Source organism: Syngnathoides biaculeatus, chromosome 6, assembly GCF_019802595.1.
Source record: "Syngnathoides biaculeatus isolate LvHL_M chromosome 6, ASM1980259v1, whole genome shotgun sequence".
Taxonomy (NCBI): Eukaryota; Metazoa; Chordata; class Actinopteri; order Syngnathiformes; family Syngnathidae; genus Syngnathoides; species Syngnathoides biaculeatus.
The window spans coordinates 2,405,398-2,430,035 of NC_084645.1; the positions used below are offsets into that span (position 1 = coordinate 2,405,398).

General features: G+C 42.3%; 1 protein-coding gene across 3 annotated transcripts; it reads left to right on the forward strand.

Moving 5' to 3' along the window:
- The first annotated feature begins 2,217 nt into the window (after positions 1–2,217).
- Positions 2,218–24,320, forward strand: LOC133502477 (anoctamin-9). 3 transcript variants are annotated; one of them, XM_061823308.1, is made up of 24 exons: positions 2,218–2,592; positions 6,168–6,242; positions 6,731–6,859; positions 6,945–7,081; positions 7,351–7,400; positions 7,480–7,538; positions 8,880–8,959; positions 10,933–11,067; positions 11,141–11,234; positions 11,300–11,360; positions 13,000–13,082; positions 13,175–13,279; positions 13,938–14,102; positions 14,187–14,223; positions 16,962–17,073; positions 17,166–17,223; positions 17,313–17,410; positions 17,489–17,685; positions 17,754–17,906; positions 20,049–20,196; positions 20,294–20,416; positions 20,562–20,655; positions 20,769–20,881; positions 23,560–24,320. In XM_061823308.1, exons 1-24 carry the CDS (start codon positions 2,569–2,571, stop codon positions 23,582–23,584), a joined length of 2,355 nt encoding a protein of 784 aa, XP_061679292.1. In that variant the 5' UTR covers positions 2,218–2,568; the 3' UTR covers positions 23,585–24,320. The 3 variants fall into 3 exon arrangements, with proteins under 3 accessions (XP_061679292.1, XP_061679293.1, XP_061679294.1); XM_061823309.1 differs by having other exon boundaries at positions 2,219–2,592; positions 6,737–6,859; XM_061823310.1 differs by lacking the exon at positions 6,168–6,242 and having other exon boundaries at positions 2,219–2,592; positions 6,737–6,859.
- Positions 24,321–24,638: the final 318 nt, after the last annotated feature.

A 24,638-nucleotide genomic window follows, 5' to 3' on the forward strand; every position in this document is an offset into this window, starting at 1 on the left:
GCACAATCTCAAAGAAGGCAAATAAATGAAGAAATACTACCAAGATGTACGTTTTTATGTGTTTTTTTTCCACTCGCTCTTTTCTTCATGTTTGCAGCGTTTAAACTTAATTCCACTCTGCACCCCCCCACCCCTCCCCCCAGTTCAGGAAAGCCTCTCCCGATTGCATTCCCTTGCCATCTAACATGTATTTTCCTTCGCTTTAAATTTAGTTTCAGGACGCTACTTTACTGCCGCCCTTCAAGTGGCCTCTGCAGTCCTGTACTCATGTAATTACCCTGGCCTCCTGTGCCGGGTGTGGCAGCGTGCACCAAAATACAGCTACTCATTTCCCCAAACCACATTTTCTCCAGTCTCATATTGTCCTTTGGCCGCAACATGTGGCAGTTCTTGGGTGTGCACTGCCAATGTCTAATTGTGAACAGTTGCCAGTAATGACAAGACAAGCAGGACCACCTTTGATTTTGAGCCGGTAGAATACCAAATGGAACTATACGGTGTGTAATCCAGTAAATCATTTAAATACAAGATGACTGTAAATAACATCAGCTTGTCCCAAAAACCACAAAGCGTGTCTAAAACTTTCACTTGGACTGTATGTTAATGTAAAAGAAGCATCTTAATTAATATTATTGACATTTTCTTCCGTACAGCGGTATAGAAATGGCAGTCTTAACACAATATCGCGTGTGACCAAAGGCTTCCAGATTTGAGACCGGTGCAATCTCAAAGCGGCCGGAAGGTCCCCCTGCTCAAGAAGCCACGTGTACATGCCCGGTTTAAATACACCAGTAAATTTAAAGGACTCAGAGGAGGATTGTGATGAAGTGCTCTGGGAAGATAAAACTCAAGTTAACGCCATCAACTCAACCAGTTTCGTTTGGAAAATGAAAGAATGTCATTGTGACCCAGTAAACACCATCCTTACAGTCAATTATGGATGAGGAAACATTGTTTTGGGTCGTTTCTCTGCCAACTTCACCACATTGAGGGGTCAGTGAACGGAGCCGCCAATTGTAAAAATCTCTGATGGAACCACCAGCCAAGATGGGTCTTGGATGGTTCTGGAACATACTGCCAGGAAGATGACGGTGTGGCTTAACACGAAGCATTTAAGGTCAGACTCCAGACCTTAGACCAATAGAAAACCTGGAGCTGGAAGTCAAGAGACTTGAAGGCTTTAGCAACGAGGTGTCAAATCTCTTTTGTGATTGAAGGTCATATTTTAGTTATGATGGCCCTGTAGGAATCGACACAAATTTATGATCATTAGGGACACATGTTTTCAAATGTTTGAGTTGAAGTTCACAGTTTCATACAGGGGCTTAAAGAACAAAATGCAAACAAACTGCTTGTGTTTTGTGCAAATGGGAACAATTTTAAATGAAACATTAGCAACCAAGATATTTTCTTTTTTCGAATACAATCATTTGTCTTGTAGAAAATGAAGGAATGTGGACAAATGCAACAATGACAGCTGTAAGAGTTAGAGTCATTGCTTTGGCTTTGGCTATTGGAATAGTGTAGCAGACATTCTTTAAATGCTGCAGGATTTTTTTTTTACATATTTGGTCATGCCATCTGCTAGCTGGAAGAGGCCAATCTGTTGTTTATAGACTTGGGCTAGTGCGGAACACAGTTTCACTTATTGTCCTTTACCCAATGTTTTCCGTGATGGAATGGTCCCATCATATTGCATAGTAAAATAATCATTTTTATATAAAGAAAATAGTCTTTTTTTTAACATTTATTGGAGAATTGTGGCAAGCTTTGTGTGTGTGTGTGTGTGGGGGGGGGTGCGTTTATGTTTTGAAACGGGGTCAAAATCCTTCCCAAACTACAATAAACCCATCAACGCTGTGCTTAATGCCAACAATCATCAATTGCTGACTATACATGAATATTTTGCTTGGTGATTCAAAACAAAAAAGACTTAATTCAATGCGCAATCATTCATTCTTCAGTGTGTGTGCATGTATTTATGTATTTTTGGCGGGTATTCTGTTTATTACTTTCAGTAAACATACCACACCATATAAATTGAACATTGTTCAATAAGGGGATCAAATACTATTTTCTCTTACCCCGAGCGTAAATAATTGCGTTTGCTGCCACCAAGCGGCCAGCGCGAGTTATACGGCATCGTTTGAGTAGGAGGCAACAATAAATTAATTCCATCGCACCTGAGAGGACTTAATCTACAAGGCTCCTCCTGTGCACTGCTGAGCTACCACAGCGCCCGTTGTCTGTTCGAGTCTCTTCCGTCTCCATCGGCCGCGGATCTCAAGCGAAGCGACCCGGGGTGGCGGCTCGCTCGATCCCGCCGCGGGCAACAGGTCGAGTCGCTCCCACATTCCTTGCTGCGACGACGACGACGTTTTTTTTTTTGAGTAGGAGGACTACGGAAGTTACCTGCCAGATCACAGGAACTCACTGCAGGCCCGAAAGGACCAGGAATTACCACCGAGGAGAGTTAGGGGCTTCCCACCCCCCTAACCCCATTTCCCCCATTATTGTTATTATTATTATTTTATACCCGCTGCTTATATCTTATATCGGCTGCTAATCATGCCAGGAGGACACAGGAGGCAGGTAAGGAAATGTATCCCTTCGCACTACTTCCACATTGTATAATTGTAAACAGGCGCTACTGTATATGTACTCGTTACTGTACGTCCCTTGGTCGCTGCAGGCCTGCTGTTTTGACTCTGACAAACCTAATCAGGCTTTTAGCACCATCACAACCGCACGCGTGCACGTTAACGTGACACATGTGAAGCGACTGCGGTCCAAGTACCACCTGGAGTGGATTGGCATCACTTTTAGGCACAAATGACCCGAAACTAGAAGTGGATTTCCAGTCACAGTCTGCTGACTTTTGACTGACACACTGTGACGAGATTGTTATTGTGAGTGTAGCTGCACAGCTTCATCCCGAGAGGCTCTCCTGAATATTTGGAAGAGCCACTAGAGCAATTTCAAATGTGACACCCACTTTGCTTCAGGTGGGTGTAGTTTGCGGTTGTAAACCACCGCAACCAGAAGAGTAAACATTAAATGGCCACATCTGTGTGTTAATTTAAAAAAGTGAGCGGTTCTTCACTGTGTGATGATTTCTGTGCACAGAAGAGGGTTCACAATTTTTCCTTGGATCATATTGGATGTAATTATTGTACCCTAATTATTGTTCTACAAGTCTTCTGATAGACATTCAGCGCTAATGGATTTTAGTCACTGCTGTAAAGACAGTGTTTGCATTACCGGGCCACTAAAAGGTTTTGTTGATTTTCACACTAAAACAACAAATACCAATAATAAAATAGTCGATTTGAACAAATTCACAACGGACAATGTATAGGGGATATAAAATGTCAACACACTCCTTTTTAAATTCCAGATTTGTGTGATGTACTGTACGAAATGAGAGGGAGTAGAGATAGTGAGGGTGGATGACTTCAAATACTTGGGGTCAACAATACAGAGCAATGGAGAGTGTGGTAAGGAAGTGAAAAAACGTGTCCGAGCGGGGCGGAACAGCTGGCGAAAGGTGTCTGGTGGTCCACGCGACAGAAGAGTCTCCGCGAGAATGTAGGGCAAAGTCCATAAAACAGTGATGAGGCCGGCCATGTTGTACGGATTAGAGACGGTAGCACTGAAGAAATAACAGGAAGCAGAACTTGAGGGAGCAGAAATGAAGATGCTGAGGTTCTTGCTTGGCGTGACCACGTTCGATAGGATTAGAAATGAGCTCATTAGAGGGACAGCCAAAGTTGAACGTTTCGGAGACAAGGTTAGAGAGAGCAGACTTCGATGGTTTGGACATGTTCAGAGGCGAGAGAGTGAGTATATTGGCAGAACGGTGCTGAGGATGGAGCTGCCGGGCAAAAGAGCGAGAGGAAGACCAACGAAAAAGTTGGTAGATGTTGTGAGGGAGGACATAAGGACAGTGGGTGTTCAAGAAGAAGATGCGTGAGATAGGCTTAGATGGAAAAAGATGACACGCTGTGGCGACCCCTGACGGGTCAACCCGGAAGGAAGAGAAGAAGATAATTTCATAACAGAATTTGTCCACCTTTTAATGTGACTGTATGACCTGTACAACACAAATTTGGAATTTTAAAACATCTTTTCAAGAAGAAAGTGAAAATCAACCATTGAAATCATCTGGTTTCCCTTAAAAAAGTGGGTTGTGACTTCATTTAGAATGAAACAGTTATATTGAAACTCATCTAAAATGGGAGTTAACGTACAAGTGCCTCTGATTAACCCAAAATCTCAGGTGTTCTAGTAGGCTTTCCGTGACTGGTTTTTTTTTTTTTTTTTTTTTTTTTTTTTTTTTTTTGCTTTCTATTGGAACCCTGAAGACATTTTGCTCCTTCTAGACAACCACATTCGTTCAGTTGGTGTAGGATGAAAGTTAATACAAACCCTGGACTGGTCACCAGTAGGTTTCGGGCTGTCAGTAATCTGGACGCTCTGCAGGGTACAATGCAAACTTGTACACTGCAGTTTTTCATTTTTGTATTCAGGCTACAGACTCCGCGTGAGGACAAGGAGATGAATCTGAAATTAGCCCAATCCCTTTTTTTAAATACCTGATTCATGCTGACAGGATGCTTCTTTTGCAAAAACACGAATGCAAAGAGCCTGGCTGTGGTCCTCCTCACTATCCCTTATCAAGTGGCCTATTCTTTACGTATGCAATTTGCCTACTAGGCGAGGAGAGGAAAAAACAATAACAATAAATAACACATTTAATTTAAAAATAAATAACAATATCGTGCTGCTATAGTTTTGGTTAAAATTGTTAGCTAAATGTAAATGATTGCATAATCTTGTATGGTAATGTTGACCAACACAAATTCTACTGAAAATACATTTACAGCTCCGTATGGATAGGTTTCCGATGACATCACTACAGTCCCAGGATTCCCTTTTTCTACGACATCATATGTCTAAGACCAATCGGATAAATTAACGATGGAAAAAACTTCACGTTTCAACTACCACCCGTGTTCTCTGACCTCTATGACACACAAGATGGTGGCGGTCGCAAGGCATGACGGGTAACTGGAAACCTGTCAATTAGACATACTGAACTAAAATTCACGGGTTTCAAACTCATTTTTGTCACAGGCCACATTCTAATTATGGTTTCCTTCAGAGGACAGTTTTGACTGTGAAACCATAACAATTTTTAATCACCTCATCATATTTACACATGAAATTTATGAACTAGTTTTCCAATCAGAAATCGAGGGTAATGGGATTTCAACAATTGTTGATGTTTTGTGACACAAAAGGCTTTCCTTATCTCAATGTTATCATTAATGACATGACAATATGAAATTATGGTACAGATTTAAACAAGAATCATGGAAGTTGACGCAGTCAACAGCGGGCCAAATAAAATCATGTGGTGGGCCGGATCTGGCCCCCGGGCCCTGACTTTGACACCTGTGTTCTAAACGACACAAAGGGAACGCCAGCAAAACAAGAAGTGAGAATGCTTTTGAACACACCTACAGTATTTTGCCACATACAATAACTAGTGGCGTGGGAGTATTGATCGCAATAGATTTGCATCGCTGCTCTCTCCTGTGGCTGAAACTGTGTGGTTGGCTCACTTGAGTGAACATCCTCGACCCACGTTATGCGTGCCACGCTGCGCACATTTTAATTCCAAACATATACGACAGTTGGATCAAGACTCTGGTCGATTAGTGGACCAATCGAGCTCCTCTACACGATGAATCCAAGTGATTTACCGGGAGGCTTGCGTAGGTGTTAGCAACGGACCGTCGTTATGTTGTCATCTCGTCTTGCACACGGTGTCGTGTGGAATGCGTCTGTGAATACCAAAGCGTGACGCGTCGCGAGTGCACATGCCGCCACATGCGCCTCAGTCACATTAGATTAACCCCGACCGTCCACTGACTGCGGTGAGTCAGGCAGGCCACAGTGGCCCGATCAACACGGGCCTTCTCTCTCGCGCGCACGCACCCGCGTGAGAGCTGCACTGGATTCTTGTCCATAGACAAAGTGATCTTTCTACAGATTTGATAAGTAATTATTCCGTCACCTAAAACCACCGCGCTTCAGTCACACGTTGCTGTGTTGATTCCCCTACTAAGTATTGCATCGCTTGTTATTGATCTGTTCAATAGCCCAGCATAGAGCTACTGGAGTTAATGGGAGTTGTTAAAGAGAATGGCAATGAACAGATGTCACTCCCTCCTTTGGTAAGTAAATTATAGGTTTCATCTCAATATGGCTTATTTTGCAAACATTAATAATCCTTCAAATATCTTTCACTGCCATTTTGATTTGCTCAATAAGAAATACATCCACCTTGCCAAATAAATAAACGTTTATATTCACTTGATTGGGAGATCCAATACAAGAGCTTTCTGCATTGACAAAGATTTCTGTCCTTAGCGCACTTTATTTGGGTGCTTAAATCGACAAAAGTGTGCAGTTTTGCACCCCTCCAAATGGCCACCACCGTAAAACGTGATTGTTAAATGAACATCGTCAATCGCATAAGCCGTGTTCTTATTTCGGGGACAGTTTTTCTATTGGATCTCATTACAACTTTGCCTAATGTTGAGGCTAAGAAGTATCAACGTTGTTCATAAGAAAGAATTTGCCCAACTTATCGCATGTTGTAACGAAATCAAGTGTTTGTGTTTAATGCAAATGTTTACATCGATGTTATATTGTTTTTGAGCTACAGTACAACCCCCTCTCGTACGACTATGTCCTGGTTGCGAAAACGAGAGAGCATACGGACCGAGAGGCTATCAAGAAGCAAATTGAATTCATTGAGGAGCTGAAAAAGAAGAATTTTAAAGTCACAGTGAGTGTCCTCTCGTGTACCATTACACAATTCCGTCTACACGTAACACTTGAATGACATCATCATTGATTTTTCTTTGGCGCAGAAAATTCCAGACGATGACCTGGTCTTCTTTGGCATCCAAGCTCCTATAGAGGTTTTCGAAAAGTACAGATATCTCCTTAAAGTTTCCGATGCCTGTAACTGGAGCTCGGACCAGAACAACGTGCCTCTCAGCACCAGGTAAAACCGTCTGCCTTCGTCGCCGTTAATTTATTGATACGTGACGGTTGCGCTACACGTGACAATTTATTTGCTCACTTTCATGATAAAATTTATGTACTTGCATTGGAGGTGTAGCGCTCAAGCCTGCATAGAAATGAGGAATTTGTTTTGGCAACACGCATGTGATACATAGTTTGCTCGTCGGTGGCAAATTATAAATTGTACAATTTAAGAGGTTGTACTGTATAGTTGCTCTGCTAGTGATGTACTACATCTACTTCCTTCAGGATTAGGGTAGTCCACTTCATCTTGAACCACACACCGATCAGTTCTGGAGGTAAGGGCCTTTTAATACACTCCAAATCCTCTTTGACGATAGGTTGGCTCAGTCTTGAATTGTGTTTTAATCTTGCCAGAGGGCCTGCGAGAGCTCATGAAGATGAAGGTTTTTGAGGCGAGGTTCTGCCTGCATGAGGTAAAAACCCAATTTTGATTTATTACGCTGTCATTGATTGAAATAGGAGAGCACATGCCGGCCGCGTCAAATTCTGCGCTGACGTGAACCACCTGACAAACGGCTTTCAATTCTTGAGAAAAGCAAATGACTGTGGTTATATCGTCTACCCATATTTCTTTCTTTCTTTTTCTTTTCTACCAAGGTCTTAGCATCAAAGGATTTTGGCATTTCATCTGTCGGTTGAGCATTCAAGAGAGTTAACAAATTTTCAAGCATATTTCACCACTTTAAATTAGTTAATAATGCATAAAACAACCGGAAGTATAGAGACATATAGGCAGTATCGGTTTGTAAAAATATTTTAAAAATGGGGCAGCACGATAACTCAGCTGGATAACGTTGGCCTCACAGTTCTGAGGACCCGGGTTTAATCCCAGCCCCGCCTTTGTGGAGTTTGCATGTTCTCCGCGTGCCTGCGTGGGTTTTCTCCGGGCACTCCGGTTTCCTCCCACATCCCAAAAACACGCAACATTAATTGGACACCCTAAATTGATTGTGAGTGCGGCTGTTTGTCTCGATGTGTGCCCTGCGATTGTCTGGCAACCAGTTCAGGGTGTACCCCGCCTCCTGCCCGTTGACTGCTGGGATAGGCTCCAGCACTCCCCGCGACCCTTGTGAGGATAAGCGGCGAACAAAATGGATGGATGGATAAAATAAAATCGACAGTTTTTGGACATACGTTTCCACCCAACAGCCACATGATGTAGATCACCGAAGACGACCCCAGTTAAAGCTAAATTCATTAGCAGTTTTAATACTTTGGCAGGATTTTCAGGTTTAACAGTTGCTTCTATAGAAAAAGTGAGTGAAAAGACAAATAAAGGCGCGTCACATGCGGGTGGTCCGATTAAACACAACAGAGAGGGAGAACTCGTAATATTGTTGGCTTCTGTTATATATCGACATATCACAGGTCACCAAAGTGTTTTACTCTCCTGTGGAGTTGTAGTGTTAAACAACTTGTCAAAAGTGTTTCCAAACAATAGACGGCTCCTAGTAAAGTTCACCGACAGCAGCTATGTGCGAATCATTAAGAGATGTCTCATGCCAGTGAGTCATCCAAATAGTCAAGTGTCAGGGTTTGGTTTCTTCACCATTGCACCTCTTAATGTCAGGAGATTTTCCTCTCACAAGATTTACCACAGGGGAAGTGGCACCAACATGACACAAGCTAGTTACAAAGCTGGTTTTTGCCATTAGTTGCATCAATAAGGCAATATTGTGAGTGTTTTTAGATGATCCCGTCCTAGCTGTGCGCTCTCGTTCTGATCATGTCGCCAATTTGCTTTGCTTCTTTAGAAAAAGAAACAGCGAGAGCTGACAGATAGCTGGGCTCGATGGACTGCTTGTTTCCAAGGGCAACCCATTACTGCCGTCAGGTTTGTGTGCAACAGCTCTCCACATGCTTCTACTTGTCTGCAAACGAAGGCTTTGCCGCCATATTGTTGATAATTTTTACCCTCCTCTGATTTACGTTCATCTTGGAAACGGCGAGAGTCTTGTCCTCATTGTCACTGACCAAGTGACATTGTTTGAGTAATTATTAAATAAGAAACTACTTCATGGCTATTTAGATTGGAGCTGGTTTCCCCGGAGTTTGCTCTGGTCCAAATAGCAAAGCGGAGAAACAAACGTCATGACTTACTTAATTAGGAGCTAAATTGTATAAAACATGGCGCTGACAAAATGGTGTCTCGTGTTACAGCGCAGATTCCTTGCAATTGAACTCGGAAGGTCAAACAAGTGTTTGACATTTTTTTGCACCTAATAGTGGAACTTGGAACATCAAATCAAGTGTTCAAAGATTGAATACATTTCTCCCTAAAAAAAAGGTAATAGATTGAGAAGTAATCTGTAGGCATGTAAACCCTTCAACCTCCAACTACTGCAGACAAATTCCTCGTGTGTTTTCATATACTTGGCCAATAAAGCTGATTCTGAACTGAACAGCCAATTGTTTCGGGAAGATAATAACAATTTGTTCCCCACCGTGAATGTTTACTCTCAGCAGTTGGAATTGACCTGTTTACTGCCACCGATGTATGTTTTCAACCGGTACATTTTTTAATGGGTACATGTGCAAGAAGGTCTTACGCAGTTTGTCTGTGAAGCTTTGTTAATCACTGTAATGGCTAACAAATTACTGTGGGGGACGTGGCTTTGGATGTGAGCTCAGCACAGCCTTTGAGTTGAAGACAAAGAATGAGGGGGTGCATCTCGGCCTGTCACCTTGCTTATGAGGGAGACAAATGCAAACACACAAGTCAGACGATTTAGGCACCTCACAATGGAACAAAGGACTGTATCAACTTAGTTGTGCAATATAAATAAAGTATGCGGTGTGGTAGATAGTAGGAAGTATGTCATGATTATAAAAGATGACAGTTGAGGGATGAAAGACAAATGCAGTGTGATGAAGTCATTGACGTTCACCTGGGGCCATGCAGTGAGTCAGCGTCACAGTGTTGTGTTGGGATGTCACAAATGGAAAGAATATCTGGTGAGAAACTGCTATTTTTTTCAGTGGCAAGAAATAAACTCCAAAAAGTAGTTAATCATGAGTAAAACGTAAAAAAAAAAGAAGAATAAAACACATTATGTTAACTTTAATAAAAAGTCAGTGTGTCAGGTGACACTGGAGACTTACTGTATTGCTATGAATGGCAATATGTTTCTATCTTGTAATTGTATTTATTTTTGCGTCAAGGTTATTGTTGAGGCGGTGTTGTCCGTCTGTTCAAAATCATCATTTGTAGTCCATGAAAAATGTGTGAGATCATCAGGCGCGCCATGGGAAATGATACCATTTAATTTAATGTGTCTGAAAAGTACAAGATAAAGGTAACTTACTGGTGGCCCGCGAGTGACTGGTGACCAGTTTAGGGTGTTGTCAGCCTTTCGCCTAAATGCAGCTGGGATAGTCTCCAGCGCCCTGTGAGCCTGAACAGTATAAGTGGTATTGACAATGGATGGATGGAACCACATGTTAATTATAAATATATCTTTGTTCATGTATGTATGCCAATGAAGAAGAGTGAATGGCACACATTTGAAATAAAGTTGAGTGTACCCACCCATTGGGTACATCACATACAACGATATAATCATGGCTTCGTTTGAGTGTATCATCTCGGTGTTCCGATTTAACAGGCACATACTGTATTTCATTCTGAGGAAGTCAATTTGTGAGAATTAAGACAAGCTCGACGGGATCAGTATTCATTAATTTTGTACCATTTTTATTTGATGGTTTGCTTTGTGGACTTTCTAATAAAAAAAAAAAAAAAAAAAAAACGGGGCTGGCTCAATAAAGGTTGCGACACAGTGCTCTAAAGACACCTTGTGCTAACAGGAATTACTTTGGGGAGAAGGTGGCCTTGTACTACCTGTGGCTGGGCTGGTACACATACATGCTCATCCCTCCAGCTCTCATTGGGGTCATCGTCTTCCTCTATGGCCTCGCCTTCTTCAACACGTCACCCCTCATGTAAGATTTAAGTCGACTCCTGACGTTCGGCGCCAACCCTCGATGAACAATCTGAGTGCTTGTTGTCTTGTAGAAAGGAAGTCTGCGATGTGGATTTGGTCATGTGCCCTCTTTGTGACAAGAGATGCAAAGTGTGGCTGCTGTCAGACACGTGCACCTACGCCAAGGTACGTCGGAGCGTCGGCTTCCAAGTGTTTTTTCTCGAGTCTCACTGCTGGTTTCACATCCGCAGGTGAGTTTGCTCTTTGACAACAATGGCACAGTGGTGTTTGCCATGGTAATGGCAGTATGGGGTGAGTCAAGTGTCCTTAAAAGTGTTTTCTTTACCTGAAAGTGTCAAGGAAACAGCCTTTATAAAATGCGAGGTTTTCTGCCTAGGAGTCTTGAAGCCAGTAAAAGCGTTTTACAATTCTGCTCAGCATTATTGGGAGTCATGAAGTTTAAGTTCTAATTGTGGTCTTTCTCAAAGACAATAGTTAATCAAGTGAAACAACATTTGTATTTAATACGGTACATTTATGATGAACCCTTTAAGGAAAAGAGCAACATGGTCATAGTCAAGCATGGTGGAGGATCCATAATGCTGTGGGGCTGATTTTCTGCATATGGGACTGGAGCCCTCGATCGGCATCCTGAAATCAGAAAATTATGAAGGATTTTAGATTGAAATGTCTAACCCAGTGTAAAAAAACTTGATTTGGGGTGAAACTTGTGGATCCTCCAGCAAGACAAAGACCCAAAGCACACATCCAAAACCACAAAGGAATGGTTGAAATGGTGGGGCGTCACTGAGTTCTGGAAATATTTGGGGATCTGAAATTTGCCATTGAGGAAAAGAACCCTACAAATATTCAAGAGCTCAAAAAAATTGCAAAGTGGGGGAAAATACCAACTGAGAAGTGCAAAAAGCTTATAGATGGATACAAGAAACATTTGGAAGCTCTCAACGGTGACAAAGAACCTGCAACCATTAAGGAGGTCTGCCAATATTGCTGCACATGCTCTTGTCTGTTGTATGTCTTTCAAATGACAAGAGGAAAAAGATGAAAAAATAGTTTCTTTGTTAAATTCCTTTGGGTCTACAATTAAAAGATCCTGATTATGTAAATTTAGTACAGTTATTCAAAAACTTAAGGGATGCCAATAATGGTGAGCAGGACTGTACATCCAGCGAGGATTCACCTGACTTAATCCACAATTTAAGCATTTTAAGACTGCATTTTTACCCTCAAAACAACTGCATGCATTTCATTCCTTAAACCTCTAATATATAATAAAAATGATTTTCTTTCTGTTCATTTTGGTCACGTTACTGAAAATAGAGGTTGACTGACTGTTGGAAATAAATTAATACAATTGCATGGAAGAAAATATTTGAATAGTGATCAAGACAGCAGATCAGGCCTTTTATTTGTGGCTGTTGAGAAATTCCAATTCCTTTCACTACATGTTTATTTTATCAAGGGTGAGTGTGAGGGTCATACAGCAGCCATTTCTAACCGCATTATTGTTTTCCCAGTTTTTGTAGGTTTTGACTCTTTCTAAAGATTTGGTCACTCTTTTTCTGGACGCATCCTGTGTAGTTGAGCAGTGCAATATTGATTCAGCTAGGAACTGTTGGTCGAAGTGTATTCGAGCAGCCGTATGAAGAGCGCACTACGAGGAGGAAGTGGTGTCTGCAAAAGTAACAAAGGCGCTACATACCATGCATGAAAGGGCAGGGTGAGCAAGATAAAGAAGACATTGAGGGTGTAAAAGTAGAGCACGGATGTTGTAATTTAGCTTATGATTTTCCATTGAGGGCATAGGCCCTCCTATTCAATTTGCAGTTTGACCCGCTTCAAAATATTTCCCTATAAACTATACATAAGAGTTCAAATCACTGGGGCCATTAAGATTTTGCGGATTAATTTTGCACACTTATTTTTACAGCCACGCTGTTTTTGGAGTTCTGGAAAAGGCATCGAACTTCTTATGTGTGTGAATGGAAGGTATCGGATTGGTGTGAGGAAGAGGTACAATCAATTAACGTTCAATTTGTTTTGCCTGTATCTTCAGTATTAAACTAATTGTTCATTTCTTGTTTGTTCTTGTTTTTTTTTTTTAGGAGGAACTCATCTTAGAGATTGTCAACGATGTAAACTGCGAACCCAAAAAATTCAAGCACTCCTATTTACGCAGCACTCTTGTTTTCGTCTGTGTCACAATTATGGTGGGTACTTGGTCTTTTCCAATAAAATCACAAAGGTTCAATACTCCACATTGCTCGCTGACAATTGGGATAGAGATGAAATTGTTTGGGTAATTAATGCCAGGCCACAGAGTTATGATTTACAACTTTTTTTTTTTCCACCACGGACCAGTTTAGATCAAACCAATATTTTGACGGACTAGAATAAAAATGATTAAAAATACGACTCGCCGTTAGGAAAATGGTTTCCTGAAAGTTTCTTGTACGACTTTGTTGCCTCGTTTGTGAAGCCGTTCCCATGTACCAAGCAACGCTAGCTTCTTGCATCCTAATTGTCGTTAGTAAGAAACACACAATTTAATCAGACTGCTTATAATCTCTTTTTAAAATACAACTTTCTTTTCCTCAGGAGTTGTAGGCTCTCACCATTTGGTCTTTTCTGCTTTCCGTAGAAGCTCTTCAGTTGTTTGCTTTTTACTCATTTTTGCGAGCATTTTTTACGACAGTAAGCGGGTCTCAAACGTTTACAGCGGCATAGGTTTAGCACTTGATTTTGCCAAAGAAATCCTCTTTTAGTCCCTCCAGTTCATCACAAAAATATGTTTTATTTAATCTGTCTGTGTGGCCCGGTACCGTTCGGTGGTCTGGGACCTCTGATCTCGACAGTGCGTTTCCACAGATTTTGGTCATCATTGGTCTGACGCACGCACTGGTGGTGTTCAGGGTGATCGCAGCGGTGTTATTGGCCGACGGATCGTGGGAGTTCATGAGTACGCATTCCAACAGCGTAGCCATGATGCTTGGAGCCGTTTTCCATTACCTGATCATCACCGTCATGACCAGGGTACAAAAATTCTTCAATGCACATTTCTCTCCGTTTAGAGTAGTCGTGTCCTCTGTGTGACTGATCACGCCTTTATGTTTCCAGGTCAACAGAATCGTGGCCATGAAACTCTGCGAAATAGGTACTGTATATCAGGCACTATTACCAGTACTTCAGATCCTCGTTAGTGTACAGTACTGTGCAAAAATCTTAGAGAAACATTACATTTTTAAATGTAATCCCACTACCTTAATTCCCGGCCTACAGAGCGCACCTGGGTATAAGCCTCACCCAGTACATTTGTAAAGGAAATACCATTTGGTACATACATACGGCTGTGTAAAATCCGCAAGTGCCCACATTGAAACCCACATTGATATTTACAAATAAAGATGGTACACAGAGAGTTTAACACTAGCGCCGCCGTGCTAACACAAACACTACCACTGTGCTAATGCCGGTTAAAAAAACTTATCGGTAAAAATCACAGACACACAGGAACACGCTAGCGCAGCGTTATCAAGGCCGGACCGGTAAAAGTCTCTTCATCGGCACATATATTCCACTCGTCTCATTCTTACCTTTTCCGCTCGAGTGCCCCCTTGCAGCCGTTAGAAAAAAATGCACAAATTAGCCGCATCACCGCATAAACTGCAGGGTTGAAGTATGTGAAAAAGTCGCATCTTATAGGCCGGAAATAATGGTAAATGTAAATGTTACTATTACTTAATTTCATTATTTAATAAAGTGTCTATTTCATACTGTTTTGCGCCATCCTCACAAATTGTGCGACAAATTATCATTACAACACCAAAGCTCGCGGTGCCACATTTTGGACTGCATCTATTTTTTTTCTATGCATAATTGTTTTCAGGATTAGAAAAGATGTTTATATTTGAGTGACAGTCCAAACAGGTTTGAAGAGTTAAAGAGCAGAAGGTGAGTCAAATTGAGTTCCCACGCACATTCCTGCATTTAGCAAAACAAAGAGCGTCTCGCATACGTATTGACACAAATTTGGATAAATGCTCAACAGTATCTGTCACAAAAAAAGCATCTGCCCACGTAGGGCAGGATTACTGTCAGTCAAACATCAAGCTGGCACACTGCTTACTTGCAGCAGAGCAGCAAGAAAATGTGTGGCCCAAAAGTCCAACATCCACGTGGCCCAGTTCCACTGTTCCAGCCACACATCAACACCTTTTTTCTTTTTAAATAAATAAGAACCCTGAGAAGACAACCCTTTTCACGGTGACATCAGTGCCCGTCCGTGGGTTCTGTTTGCGGATTCGACCGAGAAAACATTTCTGCACACAGCAGCGAGCAAAGTACCTCGACAACACGAAGGTGCGGTCACAAACAATTAGCTGAGTGAACTCTGGAACTGGGCCATCATTTATCAGTCACGTGAAAGGGCAGGTGACCTCCAACGAGGAAGCTCCACGATGCCAATGAGAGGCTGTTTATGTTAACAGATGCCCGGGAGAGCCCAACATTGGCTGGCATGTTTAAAAAGAGTTGCATCTTCTTCACACATATAGAAATAAGCACATTAGAACTACCGTGCAGTGCTTGCTATTCAGAACTTGGACAAATTTTGAGTTAGAAAATGTTCATACAGTGAATGACACAAAAAAGTAGCAAAATAGGTTTTGAATAAAGCGCTATTTATCATTCCTGTATTTAAACCAGTGGTCTCAAACTGGCGTCCCGCGGGTCAGTTGCGGGCCCCAAGATGAAATTTTGTGGCCCCCAAATTGCTATGAAAGTTAAACGATAGTGTGGGCCTGACGTTTTCTATGAACGGCACTTTTACAGTATTGTGTGCGGAGCTGATGAACCTACCAATCACGGTGGGGTTGTAGCTCTCGGGGGTGTGACAGCGACCAGGCTTGATGCAAGCAGAGAAACATTTTTCCATTGAGTGAAAATCACAGTGGTATTGCCATGGAGAGTTTCATGAGTAGTTTTGTACACAACTTGTTTGCACCAGCTTCCTTGCTTATATTTTGTGCAAAAAATAAAATAAAATAAAATAAAAAGATGTTTTTTAAAAAAAATTCTCATTTAAATTGCGTACATGTGCACGAATGCTGCGGCCCAGCCTCAGCTAGAATGTGCCCACAGGGGCCCCCCAAGGTGATTGGAATTTGAGACCATTGAGTTAAACAATTTCTCAGGATGGCTATATAGTTATATTTTATTAATTAATGCATAAGTAAAACGTTCTAAAAACAGGGTATTCCTTCCACATCCCAAAAACTTGCGATATTAATTGGACAGTCTAAATTGCCCCTAGGTGTGATTGTGAGTGCGGCTGTTGTCTGTCTCCATGTGCGCTCCGATTGGCTGGCAACCAGTTCAGGGTGTACCCCGCCTCCTGCCTGTTGACAGCTGGGATAGGCCCTAGCACTTGTGACCCTTGTGAGGATAAGCGGCAAAGAAAATGGCAAAGAAAATGGATGGATGGATGGATGTAATAGACATTCGAGACAGTCAGAAAATACACAAACAGTTTGTGCATTTCATCAATATTGTCCGACAACAGCGAGGATATGAATCCATATCAGAATGTCAAAATAATACAAAAGGCATATTTATATGAATACCGCCAACTTAGCTTTGTCTTTTTTGCCACTTGTCATTTCCATCCAGAAGTTACTTCTGCCACAGATATTGATTTTTTACATACAGGTAACACTGATGCCCTCCACAGAGTGTAAAATGAATTTTCTCCTGGGGATCAATTTCAGTGAGCTGTCATTTTACCAGTGTGGATTAAAGAAAAAATAATCAAAGTGATGATGTATTTAAAACATAATGGCTGTCTGTTTCCCGGATGAACACTTCTATGTTCATAAGAATGATGTGTGTGCCTAGAGAAAACCAGATCATTTGCTGCCACCGAGAGGAGTTTCACCGTCAAGATGTTCACCTTTCAGTTCTTCACCTATTTCTCCTCGCTCTTCTACGTAGCATTTTTCCTCGGCAGGTAAAGAAAAAAAAAACTCAACGATGAAAGCAGCCGAGTCCGTTAAACTGCACTTTTCTCATGACCGTTTGGGTTTTGTCTCGAATGAACAGGATAAATGGTCGCCCGGGTCATTATGTGCGTATAGCGAGCAAATGGAGGTTGGAAGAGGTGAGTAAGCATGATGCAACTACATTTTCCTTTGGAATGAGCATTTTTCATTTACACACTGCTGTTTTTCAATCCATCTATCCATCCAGTGTCATCCCAGTGGATGTCTGACAGACCTCTTCATCCAAATGGCCATCATCATGGTCCTGAAGCAAACCATCAGTAACGTCTTTGAGTTCACTGGCCCGTACGTATCAAGCAGTTGCATCCACGTTATGTCAACGGTGTGTCCAAAATAGCGACTTTCTACTCCCGCTGGCGTCAGGTGGTTCGGCAAGTGGTTGAAGAGGAGAAGAACTCACAAGCTTCAGAGAAAATGCGCCCACTGCTACCTAAAAGAAGACTCTCAGGCTAAACATGGAGCGGAGCTGTGCGATAACTGCAAGCTGCGCGACTGGCTGAACAACTACCGCCTCAATGACGTGGACTCCTTCAGCCTCTTCAAGGAGTTCCTGGAGATGGGTAAATATTGCCAGAAAATCAAGGAAAGTGCCTGCTTTGTGTGGTTTACTTGCTTTTCCTCCATGCAGTGATCCAGTTCAGCTTCACCACCATATTTGTGGCAGCGTTTCCTCTCGCACCGTTGCTGGCCCTCATCAATAACATTATTGAGATTCGCCTGGACGCCATTAAGATGGTCACCCTGGAGCGCAGAATGGTTCCCAAGAAGACCAATGATATTGGTGAGCGTAGCAATGATGGTGAAACGAGCTAATTTGGCAAATATGCTACGGCAGTGACTGGGACAAAAGTCGGGTGCTCCTCTGTCATGAAATGCAGGATTTTTAGTATGTTATTATGAAAAAACGGCAGCCGGTATGGAACCAGCCGTTTTTTCACCACAAAACATGATTTTGACGTGTATGACTTTTTGTAACTCCCGCTATGAAAATCCTCTTGAGGGATTTGTTTTCGAGAAGAAGCCGGAAGGGATGTTAGTAGCAGACGTCCACTCAGGCGGTTTTGTATGTTTCTACTAGTTTTACCTGCTGGAAGGTAGCTCGTTGTTCCTTCGTGTTAGCCAAAATGCCGGCTTGTTGTATTGCTGGATATTGGTCGACCACTCGGGAGGATGGATTTGCTCTTTATACTTTTCCAAAAGATCCGGTTAGTCGTGAAAAATGGATTGCACAGGTGCAAAGGACGATAGCTTCATGGGTTCCAAATGACAGGTAGGTGTGTATACAGCTACTATAAAAACAATAGTTGGGGGGAAGGTAGGGGGTGTAATCCGTAAGTCAGTGGTGCTAAATGTGTCGATGTGCGCATCGGAAGGCTTCCGCAGGCCTTGTGGATCGCTGCTGGCCGCCGGCCTTGTCAACACGGCTTCGGCCGGGGTGGCTCGTCGCAGCGCCGGGCTGCAGTGGCTCATATCCGTTGCGGAAGTGGATCGGACAGGGAGGCGGTGTGGGCATGAGCCGCATATCATCTAAATATGGCTCGAAACGATAGGGTAATATTGCCCCGGTCACTTCACTTGGTTGTGAGATATTCTCTTTTTCGAAAAGAGCTTCCATGTTAGAAAGGGCGTGTTCGTCTCCCATAATATGTGGCAAAGCGTGTTTTCAATGGCGAATGTCTGGGTTGACGTCACGGGCAGTAGGTGTAGCCGATATGGCGACCACTTGGATGTCGAATGAGACTTCTGCACCTTAGCGCATGGATGACGCGCTCTCTACTCATATTTATTTTTTCGTATAGACATTGAAGTGAACAATGTCACATGTGTTTTTCATTACAATATCTATTTTAGAATGTTTATAGGAATGACACTTGGGCTTTAAAGGTCACTTCAGTGTCTATTCGAAAAAATAAATAAGAGCGGAGAATGCGTCATCCATGCGCAAAGTTACAGAAGTCTTATTCGACGAAATCCAAGTGGTCGCCATATTGGCTGCTTCCCCTGTCCGTGACGTCACCCAAGGACATCCGCGATTGAAAACACGCTGTGGACCCTACTATGGGAGACGAACACGCCCCTTCTGACACGGAAGCTCTTTTCGAAGAAGAGAACATCGCACAATCGAGTGAAGTTACCAGGGAGATATTACCCTATTGTTTCGAGCCATATTCAGATGATATGTGATCACGGCTAAAACGCCTCCCCACCTGATCCACTTCCGCAGAGGAGATGAGCCACCCTGGCCGATAAGGCCGGCGGCCAGCTGCGCGAGCCACCCCGGCGGCCAGGGTGGGTCGTCGCAGCCGGGCGGGGTGGCTCATGATAAGCCACCTCGGCGCCGAGCCGGGCCGCTTTACGGCATTGTTCATAGCCGCCGCTGTCCACGATGAACACCGTCGAGCCGGGGTGCTTTACGGCGTTGTCGTCGCACGCGGCTGGGTGGGGCATTGTCGGCAGCATTCTTCAGAGCCGCCGCCGTCCGCGAGCCCGACGCCCAGTCTTCGCTGGCGAGGCGATGCAGCAGCCTTCGCCAGTGACCCCGACGTCGTCCGACGCGCACATTGACACATTTAGCATGCCTGTCATACGTACGCGTATCTTTTGTGACGTTATGAGAGACCGAGTACGTGGTCTGCCCCAAACTATTATTTTTTTTTTAGTAGCTGTATGCACACCTGCCTGCCATTTGAAACCCTCGAAGCTCTTGTCTATTGCACCCGTGCAATCCATTTTTCACAACAAACCGGGTCTCTTGCAAGCTTATGAAGGGTAAATCCATCCTCCCGAGTGTTCAAGCAATGTCCAGCAATGCAACAAGCCGGCATTTTGGCTAACACGAAGGAACAATGAGCTATCCTTTCATGACAGTGGCCCTTTAAATGTTGTTTAAATACACTTTGTTTACAAGTTTGCTGTTCCTCAGGTGTGTGGATAAATTTGTTGGAGGCTATTGGGGTCTTAGCTGTGATTGCAAATGGCCTCGTCATCGGCGTGTCTTCGGACTTCATCCCCCGCCTGGTGTACCAGTACCGCTACGGGCCTTGCGTCAACAGCACTGCGACAGACATCGAGTGAGAATGTGTTTTCTTTCAAAAGAAAATATCCAATTTTCAGCCATGCCATGCGTAATGCCTCCATTTTGATTTGTGTGTTTCTCTTTCTCCCAAGCTGCATGGTTGGCTACATAAATAATACTCTATCCAGCGCCACCATGGATAACGTGGAAATTCGGAGAGAGTTTTCCCCAGATCAGATGGTAACTCCCAATGGAATGAATGTCACGTCCTGCAGGTTTGTTCCCCCTTCCCACCCAGCACATTTGGAGTTAATGCTCTCATTGGAATGTGTAGGAGCTAATGTTGACCGAACACCTTCTTCGTCGTCAAACTTTAAAATGCATTGATTAGGAAGGTGACATTTGACCTCTTCTCCGCAGCTATAAAGACTACAGGGACAGTGAGGACTATGACCTTACTCCACAATTCTGGCTCATTTTAGCTGTGCGCTTTGCATTTGTCATCTTGTTTGAGGTAAGCGTCGCAACGATGGGAACAAACGTGCTTTCGCTGACAGATTTAACGACATGATTGTATATCACACGGTCGACCCTTTCTTGACAACCCGATCTCATCTCTACTTGCAGCACATCGTGGTCATATGCAAATTCATTGCAGCCTGGTTCGTACCAGCTGCGCCCATGCAGGTCAAGAATAACTCTCTCTTTGATAAACTCAAAAGACTAAAAGAAGAGCTCAGGTGAGATTTGGAGTCTTGTAGTAGGGTCCCTCTGTGCTTTTTTTTTCTGCTCCCTATAATGGATGCACACATCATCCTCTTAACTTCAAAAGTGCTACTTTGCAGGACATGACTGAAATGCTGTCTTGCTCGAGATGCCACAAACCGCTTTGTTCAAGTTGGTATTATACGTATTATACGTTGCGATTATATACTGTTGCGCGCCATCGTCAACACATCAGCACTCTTTATATCATCTTCCTGAATTTCGTCACGTGTCTTAAAGTGATGCAATAAGTAATACAATGAGCTGACAAAGCATTTTCACACACATTCTGCACATTCTTATCTTTGTGGCTGACCAGTTCCTTCTGCACTGAAGCGTTGATGTTATCTATTTAAAGCTACAGTATTTTTAGTACGTACTTTAAATTGATAATGGCTGGGGACTGACCGGTAATATTGGTTTGTATTGTATTTGGAAATATGAAGTTTTCTCTCCAAGTGTGACGATATGCGTTTGCTATGACACAATATTGAGTGTGAAACAGCGATTCTCAGAGTAATGCCTTTTTTTTCCTTTTTTTTTTCGTCCTTCATATTTGCGCATCCTTATTTAATCAGTTTTACCTGCTTTGCATTTCATCTCTGCACATATAGAGCTCGTGCACCTATGCCATGAAATCATTTGACATCGCCATATTGCCGGTCAAACAAAGCATTGTTGCAAGTTAATTCCGTTGAGACGAAACGAAAATACGTCCATTAGCGCGACATCCAGGGTTTGTCTGATACAATTAAACATTTAGAAGGTAATAATAAACAAAGGTACGTGGAATAATGAGAGACACTTGGCACAGAGGACTCATATGTAATGCCGGAGTCAATGTTTTCGCTGATAAGAAGTGGACTGTTAACCCACTTCCGCTTGACTTGGACAATTGGATCTACACGTGAATCTGGTGAGTAAGTCGTCGAGATTTACACGGAAGAGTTTGAAAGCGTAGAAAAGTCTGGACGCATACAAATACTTCGTTGCTAGGTCTGTTCTAATCAAGAATAAATCCCACATTAGCGATAGAGCCACTCAGATTTTTTCAATACAAATACCAATATATAAATAAAAGACCCCTGGTTTTACACAAAATCGCATTCGTTAACTCGGATTGGAAAAAAAAAGAGGGCGGGGATTCGGCTCCTCTAGACACAGATGCGAATCGCTGCCACACGTTAACCTCTGTTTAACCTTTTTGTGACAGACGGTTTATTTTCTTTTTTAAATACGCATTGTTCTCAAATGAGTCAACTTGGCATTATAAATACTTCTTGGGAATTTGAGATTGAGAAGAATAATTCCTACCTGAAATGAAGTGATCACTACACAGGCGTGTCTACAGGGAGTCCTCGGGTTAAGACGGTCTCATCCTAAAACGTTTCATTTTACAACGGCCGTGCCCCGTCCGCCATTTTGTCTGGCTAATGCTTGTCCGTGTTTGTGCGCCGGGAGTATCTCTGCATTTTTCACCATCCTTTTTCTACATTGTCGCCCCGAAGGAAAAAGCTGTGTCTTTTAACAATGCTTCTGCAGCCAAAAGAAAATCCCTTACCATGGAAACAAAGCTCAAGATCATAAAAAGATTGGAGCAAGGAGGGACGCCAACACCACCAAGGCTTCAGTATGTCGACTGTGGTGACAATTATTAAAGACAGAGCTCGTATTTCAGCGCATGTGAAGGGCTCCATTCCTATGTCGGATACAATGATCACAAAACAATGTTCTTTGATACTTGTGGAGATGGAGAGGATTGAGGACCAGGCTCTTTCGCAGTAGCTAAGCACAGCCTCCCCTTCTTCTTCTCCATGCACTTCTCAGCAGTAATGCTAAGTACATCATGTTGATTATTTTTTTTATTGTACAAGGTATTGCGATGTGAATTCTGACTTTAATGGTGGAATCCGACTTAAGTCAAAATTCGAGTTAAATGGCTACTGTAGGAGCGGATCTCAGTCGTAGACCAAGGACTCTCTGTATTTATTTGGGCACAAGCCATCACGTTTAATTGCCGAAATCCATCCATCTTTTCTGGTCTTTTCAGGTGTTGTGTTATAGAATGATCTCTTTGAATATCTGTCACGTCTGTTGTGACAACCAACAGCACAAACAGGTCTCGGGTAATGTCGAGCAGCTCTGTTTGAACCGGCAATATGGCGCCGTGAAAATGGTGACGTCACGTGAACGAGCTCTGTTGGTTTGTAGTTTATTTAAGGAAATTCCATCCACGTGTTATGAACTTGGGCACTAGTTATTGCTGTCTGTGAAAAATGATAAGATGAAAAAGATTCTCTGTTAAAAGTTGGATTTAGAGCACTGCTTGTGGATTGTTTGTAAATGTCGGTAAAAGGCAGACACTGAATCAGATTCTCACACTTTGCAACACGTATTTTAGCATTAGTCATCTAATAGAATTGCCAATGACGCTGCAATTATTACAATGCAATCCTTTTTTTTTCTGCCAAGGTGTCATGTTCTGCAAATGAAGTCACGCCTGTCACTGGGGTTTTGCAGCTTGGGATTTTATCTCCCCATATCTGTTCTCCCCATGTTTTTTTTTTTTTTTTTTATTTTAAAGAGGACTTCAACTTTAAAATGTTTCTCTGACAGGGATTCCAAATCTAAAGCCTAATTTTATTCTCTACAGGTCATTTGAAGAGAGCCAGCGCTGAGGTTCTGCTGGAGCAAATGGAATGTGAACTCAGTGTGGCCTCGTGCATTCAAAGTGTCCCAACGATCACAGTTGAGTCGAGTGAACTCCCGAGCCATTAAATCACGTCGGAGTGTTGAGATGGAGAGCTCTGACTCTCTATCTTTTAGAATGGCTGTGTGGATTCCCAGCATATGAAATGAACAGATGGATTCTTGGACTAAACAAGTGTGCAATCAGTCATTTTGCTGTCGTCTTCAATGTGATTTTTGGTATTCTATTGTAAGAATGCACTGAATGCTTTCTTGTTTTTATTTTTATTTTTTCAAATTTATTTGCAACTTTCGTCGGTGTTTCTCGCCTTACGATAATTTATACTGCTGGTCCGCACTGTGTACTGATTGTATAACGATGTTGTCTTATGTTGTGGAAGGCGTTGTGCTAATCACCGTTATTGACGAGAGACTGACAGAGGGCACGGAAAATGTTGTGCATCGTAATCTTTTATAAGAATAAAAGAATCTCACATCCTCACAGAAATATTATAATATTTGTCTTTAGTTTGACAGATGAGTGTTATAAAGCAAATGCCAAATTAGACATTTTTAAGAACAAACAAATGCATGTAAATTTATGTACTTCTGCCAGATTTTTTTTTTTTTTTACATAAAGATTTACAATTGTTTTTCAGTGTTGTTTGGATTGATTTTTCCGGTGGTCATGGTGAACACTCCATTGCAGTAATCAGCATCCGCTATAATTCTCAACATTCTAATTAATAAATGAAAGGCTGATATTTCAATTAATAAACATTTGTGTTATCGGTAAAAAAAAATAATGTGTTTGCACAGTTTGCTTAACATGAAGTCCGAGAAGTGAATGAATAAATCTAATAATTTGAATTCTAACGTAATGGGTGGATCAACAATACTTTTTGTAAAATTTCCTTTTATTAAACTGACTCTTCAGAAGTAAACTATTTTGGATTGCTGCTGTCAGGAACTTGTCATGATTGGTTGCACTGCATTGCTGGTTATAGCAACTGATCTTAAAAAAAAAAAAAAAAAAAAAAAAAG

Coding starts and splice junctions, on each gene's coding strand:
- LOC133502477 (XM_061823308.1), top strand. CDS start 2,569: ATGCCAGGAGGACACAGGAGGCAG. Junction 13,083..13,174: donor CGGATTGGTGTGAGGAAGAG/GTACAATCAATT, acceptor TTTTTTTTTTAG/GAGGAACTCATCTTAGAGAT. Junction 20,197..20,293: donor AGCACTGCGACAGACATCGA/GTGAGAATGTGT, acceptor CTTTCTCCCAAG/CTGCATGGTTGGCTACATAA.